The sequence below is a fragment of the Crocuta crocuta genome, unplaced genomic scaffold (genome assembly GCF_008692635.1).
Source record: "Crocuta crocuta isolate KB4526 unplaced genomic scaffold, BGI_CrCroc_1.0 scaffold186, whole genome shotgun sequence".
Classification (NCBI taxonomy): Eukaryota; Metazoa; Chordata; class Mammalia; order Carnivora; family Hyaenidae; genus Crocuta; species Crocuta crocuta.
The window spans coordinates 7,358,869-7,384,988 of NW_027551569.1; the positions used below are offsets into that span (position 1 = coordinate 7,358,869).

Genomic DNA, 26,120 nt, shown 5'->3' on the forward strand with positions numbered 1-26,120 from the left:
TTGCTGGTAGAACGTTTATCATGAGGGAGTGAAAGCAAGAATAACCTAGTCTAGCAATCAGGTAGGGTCTCCCAAAGGAACTGACATTTAAGCTTAGCCCAGAGTCCACCATGTGGATTCCTTCTCAAGGGAAAGAGTTGTCAATGCTAATATCTTGCAGCGGGACAGAAAAGGTCTGGAGCTTGTTCCCAAATTGGCTTCATCCAGTCAAAAGGGGCCCTAGTGTCTATTTTTCTTGAGAAATTAAGGGCTCTAAAAATGCCAGCAAGTCACAATTAAGCAAGGAAAAGGCTTGATTAAGCTCTTCTTCCACCTAAACCATACAGATACAGTATGCTTCATGTTTCTTTCTAGTAGGTAGGTAGGGGGAAGATAAGTATTGACCTTAAGAAGTGACATTCATGGCAGTGTTAAGCAGTCCTCAGAAGAGCACCCAGGTAACCAGAGTTACCATGGTCAGAGGACTTAGGCCATGTTCGGCAAACAAGTTTAGGAGCAAAGGCTTTAGATCAAACAGGCCTGGGTTCTAGTCCTGGGCTCTGTCATTCAATACCTTGGGCAAGTGATCCCCTCTTTCTTCATCTGTACAATGAGGATAGTAACAATAGCTACCGCCCACAGCAGTGGTATCAAGGTATCGATAAGAACTGAGCAAGTCATACATGAAGAAATGTGGATTATTGATGTCAATAATAAACAAGAATACATCTGTATATATGGAGTATATCTATAAGCAGTAGACAGACTAGAAATGTTTATTTCCATATGCCTAAATTGTTTATTAAACAATTTAGCTAAGTTAAAGTGATGTCTTAGAATGTCCCATAGGCAAACAAGACAGAACAGGTTGAAAGCAAGTATCTCCCAGCCCGAATCAGTACTTTTATTTGCATTCTCTATTCTCGTTAATAAAACCAATCAAAACTACTCAAGTTAGAAAGAGAGTTATCTGAAACACCCATATCACTGCATCTTTTAAAACTGATCTCGCTGCTTCTTGTGGTCTACCAGTCATGAATACCTGTAATGTGCCAGACACTAAAAAGAGAGGGAGAGAAAATACAGTGAAGTACAAGTCAGCAGGTTCTGCCTTCAACTATCAGAGTACTCTTCCTAACAAGCGGTCAGCTGACCTCTCTACTTAACATTCTTTAGTGGCCTTTGGGATAACACTCTGGCTCATATGTATAATCAGGCTACTTGTTAGTTTTCTTTTTTTAAACCTTTTTTTTTTTTTTTTTTTGAGAGACAGAGAGAGAAAGAGAGCAAGCAGGGGAGAGGCAAAGAGAGAGGGAGAGAGAGAATCTTCAGCAGTCTCCATGCTCAGTATGGAGCCCCACACAGGGCTCGATCTCATGACCCTGAGATCATGACCTGAGCTGAAATCAAGAGTTGGACACACAACTGACTGAGCCACCCAGGCGCCCCTCCTTCTTGGTTTTCCATCCTCATCTCCTAACTGCTTACTCAGCAGTCCCCCAAACACAGCATGCCATGCTTTCACCATTGCTCATGCCCAGACTACCTTACCCACTCTCTGGGAGGCAATCACCACCCTCATCCCCCCCACCATTGTTGACTGCCCATCCGTAAAGATAGTTCAGGATTACTTCTTCTGACCCTGTCTGAGATGAGTACTCCTCCCTAGTGCTCTCTAATGAACTGTAATATCAAGGACAAGAATGTTTTTTTTCCTCTTTAACTTCATGCTCAACAGACTATATCCATATACGAGGTTCTCATTCATTTACTGAATGATTAAGTTAAAAAAAAATACCAACCCTTTCAGTTACTATTAACTTAGAAACTCATCAACTTGGGTCACTATTTTGATATCTGAACAGAGCTTAGCCTTGATTTGGTATCTTTAGAAGCACTGCCTGTCTTCTCAGATCATGATCTCACTGTTTTGAGATCAAGCCCTGTGCCGGGCTCATGCACTGGCAGTACAGAGCCTGCTTGGAATTCTCTCTCTCCTCACTTCACCCTTTCCCCATTCTCCCTCCCCCCCTCTCTCAAAATAAATTTTTTTAGAAGTATTAAAAAAAAAACTACTGCCTATTTTAAAAACATTGGTTCCTAACCTTCTAGGGCTACAGACTGGTAGACCTAGGTAGCTGTCTACACATAGCCATTTCCTCACTTAATCTTTGTTAACAAAACCCTGGTTCTATTCAGGTAAAAAGTGAGCATGTACTCAGGGGAGACTCAGCTCTTTCCAGTTATTAGTCCATTATTAGAACCATTATTAGTCCATCTAAACTAATCATGCTAGTCTCACTTCTCTTGACAATGATTAGTTTAGGCATAGGAATGTGACCAAAACTGTTCAATGGCATGTAAGGGAAAATTTCTTCTGAGCTTCTGGTCTTTTTCTCATTGACCAGAAGAAGCACGGAAGGAAAACAATTCCCCTTCCTATCTTAGGATACTATTGTTGGCCTGTGGTGTCAAAAACTGTAGCAGCCATCTTGTAATATGATGGACAACAACCTAATGGAGGTATCCAACACACTCAAGGTGACAGAGTAGAAAGGCTAACAGGGGTCTCTGGTGATAATGTTAAATCACTGCATTAACCAACCCTAAAAATGAGGTACCTCTGGACTTCTTGTTATATGGGACATCTTTATCCTTTAACCCATTGTAGTTGGGGTTTTCTGCAATTTACAGACTAAAGCATCCTAAACAGAAGAGAGTGTATTAGTTTACTGGGGCTGTCATAACAAACTACCATAAAGTGAATGGCTTAACCATCAAAAACTTACTGTCTCACAGTTCTGAGGTTAGATGTCTAAGATCAAGGTGTCGAGGGTTCCTTCCTCGTGAGGGCCGTGAGGAAAGTATCTGTTCCAGGTCTGTCTCTTTGGCTTTTAACATCACTGTCTTCTCCCCGTGTCTCTTCACATCATCTTCCTTCTATGCATGTCTTTCTCCGTGTATAAATATCCCTCTTGTATAAGGATACCAGTCATACTGGATTAGGACCCACCCTAATGACCTCATTTTACTTGATTACCTATCTCTAAATAAGGTCACATTCTGAAGTACCAGGGGTTAGAATTCTGACATATCTTTTTTAGGGGCACATAGTTTAATCCATAACAGAGACCTTTTAAAAAATCTAATGAAAGCCACTGATATCTCAGCAGAGAAATATACATGTATAAGCACATACATACAATTTTGTTTAAAATTTCAGGAGATTCGGACTCTTAGGTTAAAAACCACAGCTACAGCATCTTCCTGAACAAGACAAATAACTGAGTGATTAACTACACATGTACAGAAGCTAAAATCAGTAATTGCGTAGGTAGTATAATGCATTATTATGCGGGTAATTCTAAGGGCACTGTGTTACATATCTACAAAGGCAGGAAAGAAAGATTTTATTGAATGAAGGTTATGCTAAAATCACTAGAAAGCTTTAGGAATGGAAGTTACCAAGAGTGTTCTCTTAAAGGGAGAAAGTCAATATTCTTTATTTAAAAATTTTAGGGGGGCGCCTGGGTGGCTCAGTCGGTTGAGCGTCTGACTTCGGCTCAGGTCATGATCTCGCGGTTTGTGGGTTCGAGCTCTGCATTGGGCTCTGTGCTGACAGCTAGCTCAGAGCCTGGAGCCTTTCAGATTCTGTGCCTCCCTCTCTGATCCTCCCCTGCTCACGCTGTCTCTCTCTCTCAAAAATAAATAAAATATTAAAAAAAATTTTAGGGATTGTTCGGGTAAATTTTAACCTCTGCATTTCTAGTATTAAGTTTTTGTTATAATTAAATGACAATATACAATCAGTACTAAAAATTAATACAAAAGGAAACACATTTTTTTTTTTTACAAATAGTNAAAGGAAACACATTTTATTGCATAAATCTGTTAATGTTAAATAAGGCTTAAAACTTAAAACTGAAAGATCCAACCACAGGGAATACAGAGCCTTTAAAATGCCTACTTCCATGGTCCCAGAAAATCTGTATTGTCAGTAAGGCTGGAAGGAGCTCTGAGGCCCAGAAAAATGGCAGGAAACAAAAGTTAGAGAGAAGAACTGGAAGGAAAACTAGAATCATTCAAGTACATCATCACTGTAACTTGCAACATGTGAGGGACTAGAAAGTTCTGAAATTTTGTGCTACTTGATTTTGAGAACTAGCATTCAAATTCAAAATCATTAAGGGTTATTTGTGAACTGGGGCAATCAGATTAAATAAGTTTGATTTCTGCTCTATAGAGATAAATAACTTAAGGTAGCAGTAATGATGGCAGACACTTTCCTTCTTACCATTAAGGATTGCTGTAAATCTAAGTTAAGCGATAAAGTGAAGTACATAAGGACAAATCATTAAAATTCTGATCATCAAGATACCTCTGAAGTTGAAACAAAGAATTAGGAATGTTTGCAAAACCAGCTGGCAAATAATGGACAGAGTCCTTAATTAAGAAGTACATTTTTTCTTCCATAAGAAATCTTCAGAGTCAAGTGTAGAACCCACACTGAATGATAAGAAAAATATAACTCTGCCTGGGGGATGGGGAGACACTAGATGGAGAAAGTGGGATCTGAAATAGCCTTGGAGGATAAGTGTAAGTTTTCCAGATAAAACTGGAGAGAAAGGTTAGTTGTTGTTAAAAAAGCCCTTTTGTGAAAGTCTGAGAAATCTGACTGTTACCTTATAAATAAGACCCAAGGAGCCAAAAGAACTCTTATAAGCAGGAACATGACATAATTAGCTTCATTTTTTAAAGAAATATTTGTGGTAGCAGAGAACAGACTTTCTCACTGTTGACTATGGCAACTAACAATGCCACACACCTAACAGATGCTCCATTAATACTTGATAGATTTACTGACTGAAGCTTTATGAAAGAATTATAAGAAAACATAGATTAACATATAAACAAAGGTTAGTCCAAAAAGCCAATACAGGATATTTATCTATAAAAACAAAAGTGTTTAGGGTTTGACGCTTATGTTCTGATATTGCTCAAAAAGGGGTAAATATTATGGTCTGCAACCAAATAATGCCAATTCTTCTTTTTCTATATTAATATGACTTCATCTGGCTTAAAATAAAACAAAGCAAATCAATAACCTTATCTAGAGGAAATAATGCCAAATAAAACAGCATCTAAAACATCAATTTTTATTTCAGTCTGTAAGCCCTTTTCTTGCTTGGCTGTACAGTCTCCAATCATCCCTGAAATACAAGTGATTGGGCTCTTCTGGACCCACCAGTTAAGGGGAGGGAACATTTATCTACCGTCAATTCATGGGACACTAATCTCCTTCCCACTCCTCTGATTACAAGCAAGCAGGATGCTAGAGGAAAGGCCTCAACAGGAGCTTTAAAAATAAATAAATAAACCCAGCCCCTTCTGCTCCAGGAATACAGAAAAGATTGGCATTAATACAAGAGAAAGTGATCTGTCCAAACAAAAGCCAATCTGAAGGAGGAGCAAACCCCACAAGCCAGCCTGGCATTAATGGTAGGAAGATAGCACACTTGTTAAAAATGTATATTTTAATTTTCTGTATTGCAAAAGGCCCCAATTTGCCCAGGGATCTAGCTAAGCTGCCATTTTCTACTACAACAGAGTCTAATCTTTATTTAATGGATTTAGCATCTATCTTTACTAGAGTGGTCTCTAAGGAAAAGGGGAGGGGAGAATGAAGGGGCAGAGAAGAGATGATCATATCCCCCCTCCCCCTTTCATCCACCCGGCGCTCATGTTTGTGTTCAAAATTCAATTACCTCCTTATTGATACTTCACAGAGATATTTAAGCTGCAAACATGAAGCCCTGATTTCCCAAGGGGCCATGCCCCTCTCTATTTCACTGCTCTGCTTCCCCCTGGGTGAATTCCTGAGGCGTCCATATTAATAGGTAATCAGTCACAATTCATTTATTAAACAGCTAGCAAGGTTTATCAGCCTGCCCTGATTAGCCCGAAGAAACCACTGAATTCCTAATTTATTTATGGAAATGTAAGTGTCTTTTTGAATTCCATTCAGGAGCTGCAGGAGGGTTTTGGTGGCAGCATATTGCAATCTAACAGGCAGCACCAGCAGCAGGGAAGCTTTCCAGGAAGAAGAGGGGCAACCAGAAGGCAAAAAGAGCCAGGGACACACACTGCAGAGATTCTTCTCCTGGCCATGGGATTTAGGTCCACATAATCCTTGGATTAGTACTTATTTGATTGCTTTCTGTTTACATAAAAGAGTTTGAAATGTTGTCACTAGGCAGCTATTACTATTCACTGTAACAAAAAAATCAATCTCAGGAATGCTGCTTTTTGATTGGCAGAAAAGTGGCCCTTAATGGAGTAGAATTGAGGACCTCGGTGAGTTAAAGACAATCATTCTCAGCAGAGTTAAGACACCAACAAATCCAAACCTCTAAAATAATACTTTTCAAGCATTCACCTTAGAATAGTAACTAAACCAGACCCTATTTTAATCTTCTACTATTCTAGGCTACGGTGACAAAACAGCTTTTCACATGATTTCCACAATTCTAATCAATTAACAATTCACCCAAAATTGCCCATTACTAATTAAAAGGCCAATTCAGATTAAATAAAGCTCTAAAGAGTAACATTAAAACCAATGGTAACTGCCCCAACAGGTGCAATTAGAAAAGAAGCTGTTTTAGGGACATGAGCAGATCATACAACCTAGATTCGTTTTGAGCCAGAATTGGGATTGACTTCTTCTGAAAAAGCATAAAATACAAAAAATATAAAAAATGTAGACAATGTTTCAATGCCAACAAAGAACATTAATGCTTATCTTTGTGTGGGTTCTCCACAGCCAATATTTTCAAATCCCAATCTGCCTTCTTCAGAGTTCACTCTGAAGAGCAGTGAAGAGCAACTTCTGAAGAACAACCTCCCTGCATAACCTAGTGTAAGCAGTGAAAGGCAAACCACAATCGTAAGAAGAACATCAAATCCCAATTGGGGAGCATTCTACAATGTTCCTGACAGTAAGTCCTCCTTTCAACTGTCAAGGTCATCAAAAACAAGGAAAACCTAAGAAACTGTCACAGCCAAGAGGAGCCCATGGGGAGGTATGATTACTAAATGTAATTACGGTATCCTAGATGGGACTCTGGAACAAAAAACAAAAAAGCAAAACGAAACAAAACAAAGCACATTAGGGAAAGACTAAGGAAATCTGAAATAAAGTATAGAGAACAATGTTAAACCGAAAAAGTTCATTAATTATTACAAATATACAACAAATGCACCCCAATAATAATAATAAGGGAACCTGGGTGTGGTTTATACAGAAATGTCCTTTACAATTTTCCCATAAATATCCAAAACTATTTTTTTTAATTTTAATTTTTTATTTTTTTTAATAGTTTATTGTCAAATTAGTTTCCACATAACACTCAGTGCTCATCCCCACAAGTGTCCTCCTCCATGCCCATCCCCCCCTCCCCCCACATCCATCAGTCCTCAGTTTTTGTCAGCATTCAAGAGTCTCTCATGGTTTGCTTCTCTCCCTTTCCCCCACCATTTCCGCCCTTCTTCTCCCCCTTGTTCCTCCGTCAAGTTCCAAAACTATTTTAAAATTTAAAAAATCGATCTAAAAACATAAAGTGATAATTTATAATCTAAATTACAAGGTGCCTGTGGCACCTGGGTGGCTCAGTTGGTTAAGCGTCCGACTTCGGCTCAGGTCATGATCTCACGGTTCATGGGTTTCAGCCCTGCATCAGGCTCTGTATGGGCAGCTAGCTTAGAGTCTGGAGCTTGCTTTGGATTCTGTGTCTCCCTCTCTATCTGACCTTCTTCTGACATGCTGTCTCTCTCTCTCTCAGAAATAAATAAAACATTAAAAAAAATTACAAGGTGGCTAAAACATGAATAATTTTTATATTTTTACAGGAGAAAGTTGAAGATATATTTTCAAGTCATTTTTTCCATTAAAAACACTATAAATAAAATGAAAATGTTCATAATTATTTGTTTTTACCTGATAGGAACAGCAAAAACATATTTAGTTATTAGTATATTTAGTTATCAGTTTTAAATGGATTCTCCTGAAAATATTATCTCCATGCAAAATATCAATATAATTACAATAAATGGAAAGACCCCCTAACACACACACACACACACACACACACACACACACACACACACACACAAAAATATACCAAAAAGAAAAAAAGAACACAGCAGTTGTCACATGAAAAAATAAGTAATTGGGAGAGATATTTGCAAAGAAAATTAATATATCCGCAAACCAAGTATTAAGACTAGGTTGTGCTGATGTTACTTTAGGTTGTGTTGATATTACTATTCCTCTCCTTGAGTCTGAATCATCAAGATATGATTTGTATGTGCTCTGGCTAAAGATAAAACAGGCTCAAGTCAAGGCACCAATCCTCTCCATTCCCAAATTAACAACTGCATACATTAGGATTCTGTTAATATCTCCAAAATAAAACACAGTAACATTTTCTTTTGAGGCCCAATGTCTTTATTTGAACTGCCCAGTACATAAAAATACTATGTGTGGCCCTGGCTTCTAAAATACTAGGTAGGGAAAAGCAAAAACTAAAGTGCATCCTGGAAGATATAGCATCATATACTACGAACAACTGCTATGGGGGTCAGATGACACAGACGTGATTCACAGCTCTTGGGTTAGCCCAAACCTTTGTGAACTATAAAATGGAGTCAATTGTCCAACTCACTCATCACCTAGTTGTGAGGCTTTGGAAACTATGCATTTAAAGCCCTTAACATAGTACGTATTAGGTACTCCTATAATGATGGCTGTTGAAGCTATGCTTATCAATGTTTATCAGCTGGCACCTGATGACAACAGGCAGAAAAACATGAGGAAACAAAATGTTATTTGAACAGTATAAAAACAACACAGAGTCCATTTATAGAGTTCATTAACACAGCACCCTTACAGACAATGCACCTACTTGATGCACTTAACAACCTGTATGGAAGGCAAAGCAGTTATCACCTGCATGTCACAAAAACGAAAAATTAGGCATGCTAAGTGATCTGTCTAAGGTCAATGCTAATAATGAGCAAAGTCAGGACTTGAATGTAGTTCTTCTGACTCTCACTGGCTAGTTTGTTCACTGGCCTCCCATTCTGCACCACAGGCACGTTCTGTCCTTTGGCTGATAACTCTACTCTGGCATATCACTCTAATCCACTTACAACTTATAACCCTTATAACTAAAACCCTTATAATGCCACAGGATTTCTTAAACCCCACTGCTTTCATCAACCACTACCATTTTAAGAAAATTTCAATATGAAAAAAGAGACTATTCAAAAAGCACTTGATTTTTATTAAAATAACCGGCAAAACCAGACTGGTCAATCACTTTAATTTTTCTTTTAATTTATGCTCAAGTGCACCCTAATCTCATCAATAAGTTTCCTTGACATCTTTGTCCAAGGCCATTAGTCATTATCTCAATCTTACATATAAATATTCCTACATAGAAGACTGAAAAAAAAAGGCACTGCTCAAATCCTTCTTGAGTATTCTATACATTAACACTCACTTAAAGCAATACTACATTAAACAAACTACAGCAGGCTATCATTCTAGGATTTTATGTGGAAAAATATGTCCTCTACATTTGCAGACTCTACATCTTACGGATTCATTCAAAATAGTTCCTAGTAATACATGAAATAACAAAACAACAAAAATATTAAAATGTTCTTTCTGGTCTACTTGTCCCAGCAGGTGACCCTTTATCACTCCTACTGAAGAAAGTTACTAAGAGTTACCCCCACGTATCCACATTTTGACTAAAACCTACAAAGGGAATACTGCCATCTACTGAATTACATTTATCACCGTTCTTTCTCTATTACTGTGATACCTCATTTAGTGACTCTCTGGAAACAAAATTTTTAACACTAAATATGTTTATGTTAAAAGCTAACTTTTAAGGCACAAAAAGTTGTACATCAGCTACCCATGACAAAAATACCCTATAAAATAACTGCTATTATTCTTATCCAGTGATGTAAAGCCGTGCTCTAACCAGTATTTTGTTTTTGCTTTTTTTTTTTATAGTTTACTGTCAAGTTGGTTTCTATGTAACACCTAGTGCTCATCCCAACAATGCCCTCCTCCATGCCCACCACCCCTTTTCCCCTCAACCCCACCCCCATTAACCCTCAGGATGATCTCAGTATTTAAGAATCTCTTATGGTTTGCCCCCCTGCCTCTCCTTAACTATTTTTCCCCTTCCTCTCCCCCATGGTCCTCTGTTAAGTTTCTCCTGTTCCACATATGAGTGAAAACATGGTATCTGTCCTTCTCTGCCTGACTTATTTCACTTAGCATAACACCCTCGTGTTCCATCCACGTTGCTACAAATGGCCGGATTTCATTCTTTCTCATTGCCATGTAGTATTCCATTGTATAGATAAACCACATCTTCTTGATCCATTCATCAGTTGATGGACATTTAGGCTCTTTCCATGATTTGGCTATTGCTGAAAGTGCTACTAAGCAATATGTTAAAATCTGTCTGGAATATTACTAATGCTTGAGAACTTTCTTTGTGAGCTTTCCATATCAAACCACAAAGGCTTTGAGAGCAAGCATTTCAATTTAACACTTGACTATTAGACTTGACTGAATTACTTTCAATTTTTATTTCAGCCACTATTTGTCTTATAAAATTTTTTAGTTAACTTTTAAAGTATAACATATACGCAGAAAAATGTACACATCAGAGATATATGTGAGGATTTCACAAAATGAACACACAACAATATGCATCTTTAAAGAGAACCATTACCAGCTCCACAGAAGTCTTCCTCCTCCTGCCCCCTCCCAGCCAATACCACACAATAATAATGTAATCATTATTTTGACTTATGACATTATTACAAATAATGTAATCATTATTTGAATTATCACATAGATTAACTTTGCTTGTTTTTGAATTTTATATAACTGATATTGTATAATATGTACTCTTTTGTGTCTATCTTCATTTACTCAGTGATATATTCCTGAGACTCATTCATGTTGTTGCATGTAGCAACAGTTTGTTCATTTTTATGGCTATCTAGTATTCTATTATGTGAATATATCAGAATTTATTTATTCATTCTACTGTCAATGAACTCTTGGATTGTTTCTAGTCTGGGTCTATTATGAATAGTACTATTCTGAATATTTTTGTATGCATCTTTTGGTATAGCATTTTTATTTCTAGAGTGTATATATATATAGCACCAGAAATACTGGGTCAGAGGGTATATGTATCATCAGCCTTAGAAGATACTGCCTCACTGTTTTCCAAAATGGTTGAATCCATAATCATTGGCCATTTAAAGTCTCATACTTCTCAGCAAAGGGCCAATCTTTCAACTGAAAATTGTTCCCAGGGTGCCTGAGTGGCTCAGTCAGTTAAGCATCTGACTCTTGATTTCGGCTCAGGTCATGATCTCCCAGTTTTTGAGTTCGAGCCCTGCACTGGGCTCTGCACTGACAGCACGGAGCCTGGGATTCTCTCTCTCTGTCTCTTCCTCCCTCCACCCCCCTCCCCTCCCACTCATGATCTCTCTCTCTCTCTCTCCAAATAAATACATAAACATTAAAAAAAAAAAAGGAAATTGTTTCTAGTTAGAAATATTTGAGACACCTAGAAGCAGGTCGGGAGTACTTAGGGGAAGAGAGGTCACAGAGTTGCTCAGATCATTACCTGAGACCTTCCCCAGACTCTCGGTTCCCCCTTGAGGATTATGACCTATAGTTCACAGGATACTAGAAACCTATTTTGAGTCTGTATCCCATGTCACTGTACCTTAATGCCAATTTACCAGGAAGTTTCTCTCATTCAGGTTCTTCTAAACACTTTCTAAACCCTAATCAATACCTAAAACTCCCAGATAAAGATATTGTATGTTTCTGAGCACAAGCTAAGTTGTTTTAATTAGAATTCAGAGGCATTGTGATACCATAACCTTCTTCCTATCTGACTACATGGAATGTGTTTTAATATAAAGAAGTTTCTGAAAAACAGTATTAGTAGAATTGAATTAGAATTACTATAATGGGAAACCCTCCTCCAAGATTTCACCTATTTACAGTGACAAAGACTTGTCAATAACATGAGAATACCATGCTGAACTATATTCTTGTGCCCATCAGAACTGGTACAGTCTTATCTCATCATGATGTCTCAACTTAAAGGCAAAAAGGAGACAGCTGCCAGAGTATTTTAATACCTACGAATTTAGAGAATTGCTCTACGTCAGTCTAATCATTTTGTAGAGTTATAAAAATATCCGCTACAAAAATGGTGCTTTAAGTATGTGTCTTTATGTAGCTGAGGGTAATAAAACACTGCACAGCCCTGGGTCAAAGTATGCCAAGCCAGAACTGATATACACCAGTGCTGCTGTGGATTTTAAAAACTGTTCTGGCTAATCTTTTTAAAGGAATCTTGTTTACTTAGCCAAGAATTAGCTGCAGTAGTAACCAACTGCTTTAGTACTTCAAAAATGAGTTGTGCCTAATGAAAATTCAGAAATCATCACTGCATGTCATAAGGTTAACATTCAGCATGTAGAGGACTAAAAACAAAAAAAAAAAAGAAGTCAATATATTTTTTAAATTAAGGGTCTTTGAGATTCTGATAGGTAGTAAATCCATTCAACATAGAAAGGAGAAATAATCAAAATCATTGTCAAAGTACAGGTCAAACTCAGAGTAGGCCTAAAATGCTTAACAGTGGTTACTTTCTTATCTCTTTGTTACCACTTACAGGCTTAATAGGGTAAACCCAGAAAGGCTATTGCAGCTCAGTGGCCAAATTATGATGTAAGGTTACTTTGCCTCCCTGCAAACTTAATTACTAGTCTGTATGTCAATGAATAGACAGATAGGCAATGCCTTTTACTGTACTAGAAAGTCTGGGTAGTCATCAAGAAAAACGAATATGAGATAAAAGGATTTGTGCAGGCTAATCAAATAGTAACTGCTACATGGAATGTTGCATTTTACATGGAATCTTACAGTGAGAAGGAAACCAATTTGCCAATGATGATACACAAAATTTCTTTCATTCAAGTTTAAATTTCACTTTTTTTTTTCTTAAAGACCCTACCCTGAGGCGCCTGGGTGGCTCAGTCAGTTGAGCGTCCAACTTCAGCTCAGGTTATGATCTTGCGATTTGTAAGTTCAAGCCCCACATCGGGTTCTGTGCTGACAGCTCAGAGCCTGGAGCCTACTTTGGAGTCTATGTCTCCCTCTCTGCCCCTCCGTGTTTGCACTGTCTGTATCTCTCTCTCTCAAAAATAAAAATAAACATTAAAAATAAATAAATAAAAAGACTACCCAACCACCTTCAGCCCACTATGATCTCTCATTTCTGAACTCTTATGGTACTCAAGCGGCACTCAGTACATGCTCTCTCATACTGTGATCTTTTTATATATTTGCCTTGTCATCCTAATCAGATTATAAACAGAAGAGTTTAAGTATTTTTGACATCCAGGGTCTAGCACATTGCTTTTCATAGCAGGCCATACATAAATGTTTATTTATTATAATACCTAAATCTTAAGAAATAGATGTGACCCCATACTAGAGTCAGATGTTACAATAAGTACCAAGGCTGATTAAGGGATTATTTCAAATCTACTTCAGCAAAGAATAAAAGAAGGGGAGAGGTATAAAAGACTCATTCATGAACTGAAGGAAGTGGAATACAAAATCTTATACTTCAAACAAAAAGAAAACAGGCCTTCAGTTAGGAGCAGGCATATAATGGACTTCTTCAAATCCTTTTGAACTTCCTGGACTGGTTTCATATCTTTGTATTCTTCTTTTTCTTAAATGACTTGTTTTGAAATTGAAATGTAATTCATATACCATAAATGTTTTCCCCTTTAAACTGTGGTAAAATACACATAACATACATTTTACCATCTTAACCATTTTTAAGCGTATATTTCAATGTTATTAAGTATATTGATATTGTCGTGCAGATTTTTTTCATCTTGCAAAACTAAAATTCTTCCATGAAATAATAATTCTCCATTCCCCCTTCCCCAGCCCTTGGCAACCATCATTCTACTTTTTACCTCTATGAATCTGACTCCTCTAGGTACTGCATATAAATAGAACCATACAGTATTTGTGTTGTGACTGGCTTATCTTACTTAGTATATCCTCAAGCTCATCCACGCTGTAGCATATGTCAGATTTTTCTTCCTGTTAAAGCTGAATAATATTCCACTGTACATACATACCACATTTTGTTTATCCGTTCACCCATCAATGGACACTTAGGTGTCCATTGGCAACTGCAAATAATGCTGCTGTGTACATGGGCATACAAATATCTGTGTTAAGTCCTTGTTTTTGATTCCTTTGGGTATATACCAGAAGTAGAATTGCTGGATCATAGGTAATTCTATTTTCAGTATTTGAGAAAGCACCATACTGTTTTCAATAATGGCTACACCATTTTTACATTCCCAACAATTGCGCACAAGTGCTCCAATTTCTCTCAATCCTTGATAACACATTATTGCCCATCTTTTCCATTACAGTTAGTCCACTGGGTGCAAAGCAGTCTCATGATTTTGATTTGCATTTCCCCAATGATCAATGATGCTGAGGATTTCTGCATGTGCCTATTGGCCACCCGTATATCTTCCTTGCAGAAATGTCTATTCAAATCCTTTGTCTGCTTTAAAAACTGGGCTACTGTCTTTTTATTGTTGAACTCCAAGAGTTCTTTATATATTCTGGATACAAGCCTCTTATCAAACAATACAGAAAAGATTTTTAAAAGTTCTCTCCTATTCTGGGGTGCCTAAGTGGCTCAGTCAGTTAAGTGTCTGACTCTTGGTTTCAGCTCAGGTCATAATCTCATGATTTGTGGGCTCGAGCCCCACATTGGGTTCCGCACTGAAGATACAGAGCCTGCTTGGGATTCTTAAAAGTTTTTTCCTATTCTGTGGGCTGTCTTTCACTTTCTTTTTTTTCTTTTTAAGTAAACTCTATGTAGGGCTTGAACTCATGACCCCAAAATCAAGAGTTGCATGTTCTACCTACTGAGCCAGCCAGGCACTCCATGTCTTTTCACTTTCTTAATGGTATCTGTGAAGCACAAAAGTTTTACATTTTGATGAAGTCCAATTTTTAACTTTCTTTTTCTGGTTATGTTTTTGGAATCCTATGTTAGAAACCACTTCCTAATCTAAGGTCATAAAGATTTATGCCTATGTCTTCTCTAAGATTTTCACAGTTTCAGCTCTTACATTTAGGTCTATAATGCATTTTGAGTTAATAACTGTATACGGTGTGAGATAGGGGGTTCAATTTTGGGTTTTTGTGTGTGAATACTGTGTTTTCCCAGCACCATTTGTTAAAGAAGCTATTTTCTGTCCACTGAATGATCTGGCACCCTTGTCAACAATGAACTGATGATAAATATGAAGGTTTCTGGATTCTCATTCTATTCTATTGACCTATAAGGATACCCATATGTCAATACCAAACTGCCTTGATTATGTTAGTTTTGTATTAAAATTTTGAGACTGTGAGCCCTTCAATTTTGTTCTTTTTCGAGATTTTTTTAAAGCTACTCTGAGTCTCTTGTATTTCCATGTGAATTTTAGGATATGCTTGTTAATTTCTGTAATGCCAGCTTCATTCTTGACCTAAATAAAGTACAGGAATAGTTCCTACATTTGGAAGGATACACAGTCCTAACAAGGTTAATCATGTAACCGATCTCCCCACTGCTTGAGCCCTACAAATACTAAAGCAAATGTAAGTGATTACAGACCATTTCACACATTGGTGGTGAACAATAAAAACAGAATCTAATATAATCTCTAAGGACAGAATTATTAGTTTAAAGAATTATTAGATCTCCTTTAAGGCAAAAAACCATTTATTCTTGTTCTAACAGTGTTACAAAACATTTCAGAGAAAAGCAGACAGCAGTATTATATACAATGCTGAATAGTTCCATACACAAGAACTGAATTTTCCTATACTTTATACTTAGGAGGAAAACAAGTTATTCTAAACAACTCATAATTGTTATCAGTACATGAATCTAAGTCTTTAAAATCTGTGGGACTTCAACTATAAAAGCATGAAAGTCAATATAACACAGGTGTTTACTTGCGATTTTGCTGAGGAACTAATCTAAACTAATCTAAACACACAGAATACTCAGCTAGCTAGTGAGCCTAGTACTCCACTTACCACTGGCATCTCATTGTGGCTGTGACAGTCCCTAGTGGTACTCTTATACATAGTACAGATAACACTATGGAAGCTGGAAAGGATTAGAAGTTTCTACAAATTTGGAGTAAAAGATATCCATCTTTTATTTTTACACTTCCTTGGGTTGGCTTGATCTACCATCACATATTCAGCAGCATGTAGGCGTGTTATAGCAATTACACCAGCTTTTACCAAAAATGTTCACCAAAGAAGAGAAAAATGAAAGCTGAAAAGGCATGAGAATGGTACAGGAAACACAGGACTCATGACCACAATGTGATTTGGAAGAAAATGTGAAGTTAAAAGGTTCATAAAAAGAGTTAGTTAATCATAACAAGAAACTGTTTAACACAAATATGAAAGGAAAAATGCCTTTGTAAATGTGAATCATGAAAGAGGAAAGGTAAACACCTAATTATTGGGCAAAAGACATTTATAACGTACCAATTATAAGAAGTGCTGGTAATTCAGTGGTGGAAAAACCCAGATGCCCAGATATCCTTATAGAATTTGTGGAGTTTAAGATCAGGCTACCTCATCTACTTTGTAGTAATGTGTAGACTTTGTGCAAAAATTAAGTTTGTTTTACTAATCTGAGAACCTCAGGACATAAAAAGAATTCCTTTCCAAATACGAATAGGTCAATATAAAAGCCTCAGATACAGGGTAGTTTTAGGATTGGTCTTATAAATACTTTTATGCCAGAAATGGAGACATATCTAACTTCTCAAAATTTAAATTTCAGTTTCTGCTCATCATGGACAATGTACAAGGCCATCCTTAATGGCTATCATTTGCAACTCTAAATGCTCCTTCCTCTTAATGTTTCTGACTTTTCAGGTGGAGTGTAAAATACAAGCCCATGGTGTATGACTCTGCTATACTCTGGCACCATAAAATGTCACAAAGATCTCAAACTTGATAACAGCCAGCTTTAGTAGAGGTACATCCTTGATTATATAAGATATATTATGGAATCTCTTACTGGAGACTGGGTGATCTTTGGATGCTTACTAGCATGCCTTATAGAAGAGGGCAGTATGTGACTTTTAGCAGATTATTTGCATAGGCAATGAAGAGGAGAATGCTACTAATACTGGTGAGACAAGAGGATGGCAAAGGTTTGGAGTGACCTAAAATACATAAAAAACACATAAAACACATAAAAGTGATGGAAGAACTGAAAGAGCCAGAAGACTTAGAGATGATTTGGCAAAGAATGGCAAAGAGGGGGCACCTGGCTGCCTCAGATGGAAGAGCATGTGATTCTTGATCTCACAATTGTTAAGTTTGAGCCCCACATTGGATGCAGAGATTACTAAAAAATAAATAAACTTAAAAAAAAAAAAAGAATGGCAAAGAAAGATTAGAACAAATTTTAGGAGTTTCCATAAATTTAGTCAAAGTTCTACCATGGGAAATTGCTATTAGAAACCATAACCAGTGATAATCAATAAATAGAACTTTAAGTAATAAAATTTTCACTGATTTTGTACCAGTGAATAAAAGCAAAACATAGTTATCATTCTTACTGTCCTTTAGAAAGAAGCTATACTTGGGGCACCTGGGTGGCTCAATCGGTTAAGCACCCAACTTCAGCTCAGGTCATGATCTTGCAGTTCATGAGTCCAAGTCCCACGATGGGCTCTGTGCTGACAGCTCAGATTCTGTATCTCCCTTTCTCACTGACCCCTCCCCTGCCCACACTGTGTCTCTCTCTCAAAACTAAATAAACATTAAAAAAAGAAGTTATACTTCATGAAGGTTCCCTCTCAAAATACTGTCTCACAATTCTCTCCCTTATCTCCTTTACCACTTGCTTCTTTTGACAAGGCTAATGTTGAAATGTGACTTTTTCTGGGGTTCAGTACATTTCATGATCTCACTACACAGGCCATAATAATATAACATCACTATCTTAAATCTGAAGATTCAGGCAAGTTCAAATTAATGCTTCTACTAATAATTCAATGTATTGTAGTATAACATTTATTTTAGGGGGAGAATTACTTGAGTTATATCTAATTATGGAATAATTCACATCAAAAAGCCAAAGAGATAACTTAATTTCTTCAAATGTACCTTACTGCATTTTAGAGGAAAAATAATATGGGTTAGCACAAACTTGGGAAATCACAAAGCTCTGTCATGAATACCAAGGTCCTGTCTTGACAGCAACAAGTTGACTCTATAATTTACCACAGAAGTGCCAGATGCTCACTTTTATAGGCAGATTTCATAAGCTTTACATTTAATGAAAAATTGTTAGCTACATTTGGCAAGGGAAGATTATCTCTCAGATGTAGAGAATACCAGCAGAAGAATCTTTCTGCTTCATTCTTCCAAGGAGAGACTGGCTAAAATAACTTGACAGTTAAAATTGTTTGAACAGTTAAAAATCTTCATGGTAAATTCTTTATTGAAAGGTCAAGTGCATCTGCTGAAATGTATTCATTCTATTTCTTTCAGAGTAAGATAGGAGGAGGAATACTTAGAAGTCACAGAATAGTGTACAAATTCAGAATGTTGTTCTGTTATTCAGAACAGGTATTATTCACAAAGCTGTAGGTATTATTCACAAAGCTCTTACAAGTTGATCATTTATACTACAAAGAATTTTACCTATTTCAAAGCTCATCCCACTTGTGCTAGCTACAGGGAACTGATTTGCGTAAGCTCTGGACTTCATCCTGTGGTCTATCTACAGTAAAAAACTTTGCTCTTCAATTTGCCTAATTTGCTTAATAGATTCACAATCTTCTGATGGCTTAGGGAAACCTCTAACCTTAACTTGATCAGAAAGCTGAAATGTTATTAAAAGAAGGAGGCACAGGTTGAAGGGTCAGCAAACTTTTCCTATAAAGGACCAGGTAGTAAATACGTTAGGCTTTGTGGGCCATACTCAGTCTCTGTCTCATATTTTTCTGATTTTTGTTTTATTTTTATGACCCTTTAAAAATGCAAAACCCATTCTTCGTACACAGGGAACCCAAAAACAGGTTGTGAGCTACAGTTCGCCAACCTTTAGACTAGTGCTGTCTAACGAAAATGTTCTCTGTGCGGTCCAGTGTGGTATGGTAGCCACTAGCTACACGTGGCTACTAAGCATTAACTACTATGAGAAATTAATTTTATTTTAATTAATTTAATTTTTAAACAGCATGCAGCTAGTGGCTACCATTCTGAACATCATGAGTCTAGAGAATATTCAATAGCCCACAAGAGCCCCTGAAACTTCGGTATGCACACATATGTCCCAAGAATCTACTGAAGACTTGAACAAGAGGTAAATCAGGTATAAATAGTAACTGTTATTAACAGCCTCCAATTATTAAGTTAAGCATTGTGCATCAATTTGAATGCATCAAGGAGAGGAAAACACTGTAGAAGAAACTTGAAACCAAACTAGTTGGCATTTCATAACTTAGAAGTATGACGTCTCTTCAATAACGACTGGGCAAATCAGAACTTTGAATAGTTGAGAGAATGAGTCTAAAAGGCTTTCAGTTAAAAGACATACCATGTTCCCATTTTAGATAGAAGTGAGAATTTCTATCAATTTGCAAAGATTCTACTGAAGACAGATGCAACCAACTAAAATTAGGTTTCGGTCTGTCTAAGAAGACAAGTGATTTCTCCCATCAATGACCTGAAATACTCTCGGAAAATTGCTTTGCTTCATTCATCACATTTGCCACTCCCAGCAAGGCCCCTAAAGTTCACAAGGTACAAACTTGCTTTGTTAGCCAAGCTGTTAACACAATAAACCTAAGTCCTCATTTTCACATGCTGACAAATGATTTCCCAAGTCCATTAATATATTCATAACTTGATACTTGGAACTTCTGAAGTAGAAAATTAGGGAAGAAAACACTCCTTCAATTTGAGAGGAAGCCTCCAGTCAATGCCTTAGACAACATCCATTAAAGGCTATTTGTTTTCCTCACCTATCTGGACTAAGCAAAGAATTTAAAATATGCAGTAGGGCACATATCACTAAACATATGTCCAGCTAGTGGTCCATGACAAGACTTACACTATCCCTCCCCAAAAGTTTTACCTACACTATTTCCTATTTTAGAAGTCCTGGAGGGGTGGCTGGGTAGCTCAGTTGGTTAAAGGTCTGACTTCAGCTCAGGTCATGATCTCACGGTCTGTGGGTTCGAGCGCTGCGTTGGGCTCTGTGCTGACAGCTCAGAGCCTGGAGCCTGCTCCAGATTCTTTTGTCTCCCTCTCTTTCTGCTCCTCCCCCACTCACGCTGTCTCTCAAAAATGAATGTTAAAAAAAAAATGAAAAAGAAAAGTCCAGGAACATTCCTGAAGAAAGGAAAACCACTGATGTGAAAGGGTGAACCACAGAATACAAATCAATGAGTGCAACCAGTTGGTACAATAAATATTCACCCACGGGTCCAGATCAAACTATCTAGTAAGAGTCTAGAATTGGTACATCAATACAATAAAATTCTATGCAGCAATTAGGAAAACAATGGGGTAGATTTATCTGTATTGCTGTGGAAAGATATCTTAAGATATATTGTGGGGTGAAAAAGTAAGTCACAAAACAGTACATATATTATGATCTTATATGTATGTAGTAACATAAATAAACTTTGATTATGCATAGAAAATGTTTTGGTAGTTACCTCTGGTAAGTTCAGCAAGCAAGGATTTTACTTTTCCCTTTATATCCTACTATGCTTTTTAAAAATTTTTTAAATTAAGAGTGTAGCCTAGAGAGATTTCTGCAGTGATCTTTAGGAGACTAAGAATATGTGTAATCCTTAACTGTTGTAGTGTTGACAATTTAAATGAAAAAATCAAAGCTGTTCTTTTGTACTTAAAGCCACTGCTGTAACGTTCCTAAGACTGCTTCTGCCAATGGATTTCTATAGTGAGAAGGAGAGGGGGGGAAAAAACCCCACACTATTATGTAACTGGAAAAAAAAAAAAAAAGGCATACTTCAAATAGGGTCTTGGTAGGACGAGAATCCACAAGTGCCAACCAGCTCCAGGCCTGTGAAGATCCCAGGAGAGCCATCACATTTCAATTACCATCACTAACATTACTTATTATTTGGCCTGCTCCAGTCTCTAAGGAAGGCAGCTTGTGATGACAATACTCAGCCTCTTCTTGTAAAACAATTCATTAGGCAAAGCGGAACAGCTGGGGCAGCCACGTGCTAGTTCTTAAAGCACCACCCCACTGGGACCTCTGGCCCAGATTTCTCTTTGGTGAGGGACAGCCACCACCCCTGTGACAGCTGTAGAGTCCTCCAGGGACACTTCAGGTTTAATCAGTACTTCCTGCACTGGAGAGGGCCATTTGATTTCTACCATAAACTAATGGCACTCCTGCTTTCAGCAGGTTACACCAGACATCAGATAAGAGGCTTTAGGGCATTTTTATCTTGTTCTAATGCTCCAGAGTTAATGAGGCAGCAAAAGATATTGTCATAGAGCCCCAGTGTAGCTATATTATCCAATAAACGAACTCTTTCCAAGACAGGTTTAATATGGATCGAGGAGGTAAAGAAGGCTGGCTTAACATTGATCCTATTGAAAGGATGAGAATCTAGTCACCAGAAGTAGGGCAAAATCATGCACATTCTGCAGCAAAGTGCTAAGAAGTCACCTTTAAATATCAAAGTAAAATGCTAGTTTTACTATTGTAAGCAGCATAAACCTAAAAGATTATTTGGCATTTTGGGTTAAGTTTTCAAAAAATGCTTCTAAGTGATTCTATGTTCATGTATTTTGCTGTAAAGTATTCTCAGGGGTTAGTTTTTGTTAAAACTAGCAATAAAGCCATTGTAAAAATAGCTTATATTAATATATGATTATACTAATAATATATTTATATATTAAATATATATTAGAAGAAACTAGAAGTTTTTTACTGGCTATAAAGCAAATTTGATTATGTTAAACAATAAAGACTGCCTTTAACTTCTAAATATTACCAGAGCCTACATCATATTGGGTTTCAGAGGTAACTCAACCATTCACTCAATAACACTGATGCTCTATTATAATCAAGGTTATGTGAGACACAGCAAAAATTAAAAATCAGCCCTTGGATTCATGATCACTAGGCCAGGCTAACTGTATAAAAGAAAATTTTACTGAAACAATCTTTTTTAAAAAATGACTTAGAGAGGCACCTGGGTGGCTTAGTCGGATGAGCATCCGACTACAGCGCAGGTCATGATCTCACAGTCTGTGGGTTCAAGCACTGTGTCAGGCTCTGTGCTGACAACTGAGCCTGGAGCCTGTTTCACATTCTGTGTGTGTCTCTCTCTCTGCCCCTCCCTACTCACGCTCCGTCTCTCAAAAAAAAAAAATAAAAATAAACGTTTTAAAAATAACTTTAAAAATCTCTTAGAATCTGCTTTGATAAATACATGGAAATGAGAGAACCAAGTGTTTCACTACATAACTAGAAATATCTACTCAGAACCTGCTTAGTAGATATAAATATTAATAAGCTGACCATAAAAAAAGGTCAGTACTAAAAACTCACCATTTCTTGAGTGGTCTGCCTCCTAAAGATTTAAAGATTTTTTAAAAAGCTGAGATTTTTCTTTTTACTTCCTTGGAAAAATAGCCTTCCCCATCCCCTACCCCCAAAAAGGTCTGCAAGATCCTTAAAAGGACTCATGGGTATGAATTTACTGACTTTTTGAAATACCAAACATACCATACAGTAAAGAAAACAAAATCAATCCGTAACTTTTGTTCATAATTCACACAACATAATCAATAAAGTATAAGAATGAAGCCTAATTCACAGATGAACAACCAACCATTCATGCACCTCTAAATTCACTAATTCTGAGCTTTCTCAACATAGCCATCACCTCACATTCTTCTACTTCTACTGGCCAGTCATTGCTCTTGCACAGGTGTCTTGTTACCTGTGACAGAGAATGTTGATTGCTTATCCCAATGCCTATTATTCTTCTCCTCCTTATTAACAAAACCCCTAATTTCTAGCCAGCAAAATCAAAGCCTAGAATAAAAGATGAGAGTCTTCTGCAGCTAGGTTGGTGCAGATGATTAAGTTTTAAGGCACTTCTAGGGAGTGGTCAACAGCCTGCGGAGCAACATGCCTAAGTTTTATTGTGACTACTGCGACACATACCTCACCCATGACTCTCCATCTGTGAGAAAGACACACTGCAGTGGTAGGAAACACAAAGAGAATGTGAAAGACTACTATCAGAAATGGATGGAAGAGCAAGCCCAGAGCCTGATCGACAAAACAACCGCTGCATTTCAGCAAGGAAAGATTCCTCCTACTCCATTCTCTGCTCCCCCTCCTGCAGGGGCCATGATTCCACCTCCCCCCAGTCTCCCAGGTCCTCCTCGTCCTGGTATGATGCCAGCACCCCACATGGGGGGCCCTCCCATGATGCCAATGATGGGCCCTCCTCCTCCTGGGATGATGCCAGTGGGACCTGCTCCTGGAATGCGGCCGCCTATGGGAGGCCACATGCCGATGATGCCTGGGCCCCCGATGATGATACCTCCTGCCCGTCCCATGATGGTGCCCACTCGACTGGGAATGACTCGACCGGACAGATAAGGAGAGACAGGGGCCTCTTTGCATCCATTTTATATCACTCGTTCTACTTCACCAGGAGATCATGGTGCTGTGACTCTGGGTGTTTTCTAATGGCATGACAAGGAAGACTTGCTCCCCCTTCCTATCAAACAGAGGATAGTTTTTGCAAGGGAGTAGTGGGACAAACAAACAACAAAAAGAGCAATTTTCATTTGTATTGTGAAATGTGAAAATAAAGTTGTCAACTGTTTTAGTTAAAAAAAAAAGTTTTAAGGCACTTCTAGAAAGCTGCTTAAAAGAAAAGAAGTCAGTTATGTGGGACACCCCCCTTGCCCTTCTTTCCCACCTTCTCCTGAGCTATACCTCAGGCCTGATGGCTAGAGCTTTAGAAGTCACCTTGTATTCTGAGGTATCCTTTAGATGGAAGGCACTAAGAAAATGGAGTGGAAAGAAAGAAGCCTTGGTCCTTGATGACACGGACTGTGCCCTACTAGTCTGGGCCTGTCTATCTCCAGCTTTCCTTTTTGTGGAAAAGAGTTCTACTCTATGTAAACCATAATTCATGTAATTGAACCTCATCCTAACTAACAGACTTGATATCCACCATCTTTTAGCTCATAATAGTGATAGTTGCTTAAGTAATTCATTTCAACGATGCCTGAATACTTTGTACCCCGCTTCCACACTAAACTGTATTCTCCTGGTCATAGGGGCTTTAAACCTTAAGATCATTTTGACTCTTGTGTCCTTCCAGTTTGTAACAATTTTATACCTATTTTGTCTCCCATATATCTCTCAACTGTCCCCTCTTTTGCATTTACACTGTCCTAGCTAATACAAGCAGCAATGAATTCTTAGACTGCAGCAGCTTCCTACCTAGTCCCTGGGACCCATCACCACACCCTTCAATTCTCCCTGGAGGTAGCTATCAGACTTCTAATGATTCCTCAGCCTGGTCAATCAGGTATTCCATAATATAGCTCTTCCACACTTTTAAAACCACACTTTCTAGTACTCTAACCAACCAATACTCAAAAACTGCTTCCAATCTGAAGGGTGTTCCTTCCTCTTATATGCAAATATTAGCCATCAAGGCTATTTCAAGTTTCATCTCTTCCAAGAGGTGTTCCCTGGATTTGTTACTTCATTTTTGCCTCATGAGGAATTTGTGGAACCCGTGGTCGGAGAGGGAAGCATGGTGTGAGATGAGCATGGTGTGAGAAAGGCCAGGTCATACGGAGCAATAAGGCCAAGTTAAAGATTTCTTATTTTTTCTTAAGAGCAACTGGGAAGCCATTGAAGAGTTTTAAGCAGGGGAAAAAGTCACATGTCAATTGTGTTTCAAAATATTACTCTGACTGCAGAGCAGAGAAGTTACTGGAAAGAGATCAATTCTACAGCTAATTCGGTTAGCAGAAGGGGAGAATACCAGAAACAGATTAAAGGAGCTTGATAAAGCAGGCCTGCTGTAGAAGGAACTTGAAATTCAATATTCTAGAGGAAAATGATAGTAATTTGAGTAAATATATGTTCAGCATAGGAAAAAAGTGGTTAAAAATTTATTTATGTATTATTATTAATGCTTATATACTTTTGAGAGAGAGAGGCAGAGATAGAGCATGAGCAGGAAGGGGCAGAGAGAGAGGGATACACATAATCTGAAGCAGGCTCCAGGCTCTGAGATGTCAGCACAGAGCCTGACATGGGGCTCAAGCCCATGAACCATGAGATTGTGACCGGAGCCGAAGTTGAATGCTCAAACGACTGAGCCACTCAGATTCCCCTCAAATTACTTAATTTAATAAGTAAATACTTACTAAAAGAGCTGGTGTGTAGAATTTAGTACTAAATGTTCTTCTACCAAGAATGTATTGACATTTGCAATGCTTGCAATTGAAAAAACAAATTGAAAAAAACAAACAAAAACTACACAAGATTTTTAGGAACAACTGAGGAATTTTGAATGTGAAAAGATATTAGATATTTTGCAGTTATTGGACATAATAGTAGTAGTATTCAGAAAACCATCCTTATTCTTATGAGATGTGTTCTAAAGTATTTAGGGGTAAAGTGCCTCATACCTGAAACTTACTTCCAAATAGTTCAAGGAAAAATAAAAATTTAAAAACATGCACACACACATATGTACATGTATATATATACACATATGCATATATGTATGCATGTATGTGGTGGGGGGAGGCTTACTGGATATTTAAAACGTTTTCATAAAAAGATAAACTGTAGGAGGAAAATAAGACTTAATGGCATTTCTTCTTAAGTTAGTGAAGA

The 26,120-nt window shown here is 37.6% G+C and overlaps 2 protein-coding genes and 1 pseudogene across 9 annotated transcripts in view; 1 reads left to right on the top strand and 2 right to left on the bottom strand.

Annotated features, from left to right (window-relative positions):
• The window catches only part of LOC144220422 (small ubiquitin-related modifier 2 pseudogene), a 34,589-nt pseudogene extending 33,082 nt beyond the window's left edge, over positions 1-1,507 (bottom strand).
• The window catches only part of LIN52 (lin-52 DREAM MuvB core complex component), a 142,863-nt gene that overhangs the window by 72,553 nt on the left and 44,190 nt on the right, over positions 1-26,120 (bottom strand). The window lies entirely within an intron of this gene.
• Positions 23,349-24,088, top strand: LOC144220464 (U1 small nuclear ribonucleoprotein C). Its single transcript, XM_077750693.1, has one exon. The coding sequence runs from the start codon at positions 23,370-23,372 to the stop codon at positions 23,847-23,849; it is 480 nt and encodes a 159-aa protein (XP_077606819.1). The 5' UTR covers positions 23,349-23,369; the 3' UTR covers positions 23,850-24,088.

Coding starts and splice junctions, on each gene's coding strand:
- LOC144220464 (XM_077750693.1), top strand. CDS start 23,370: ATGCCTAAGTTTTATTGTGACTACTGCGACACATACCTCACCCATGAC.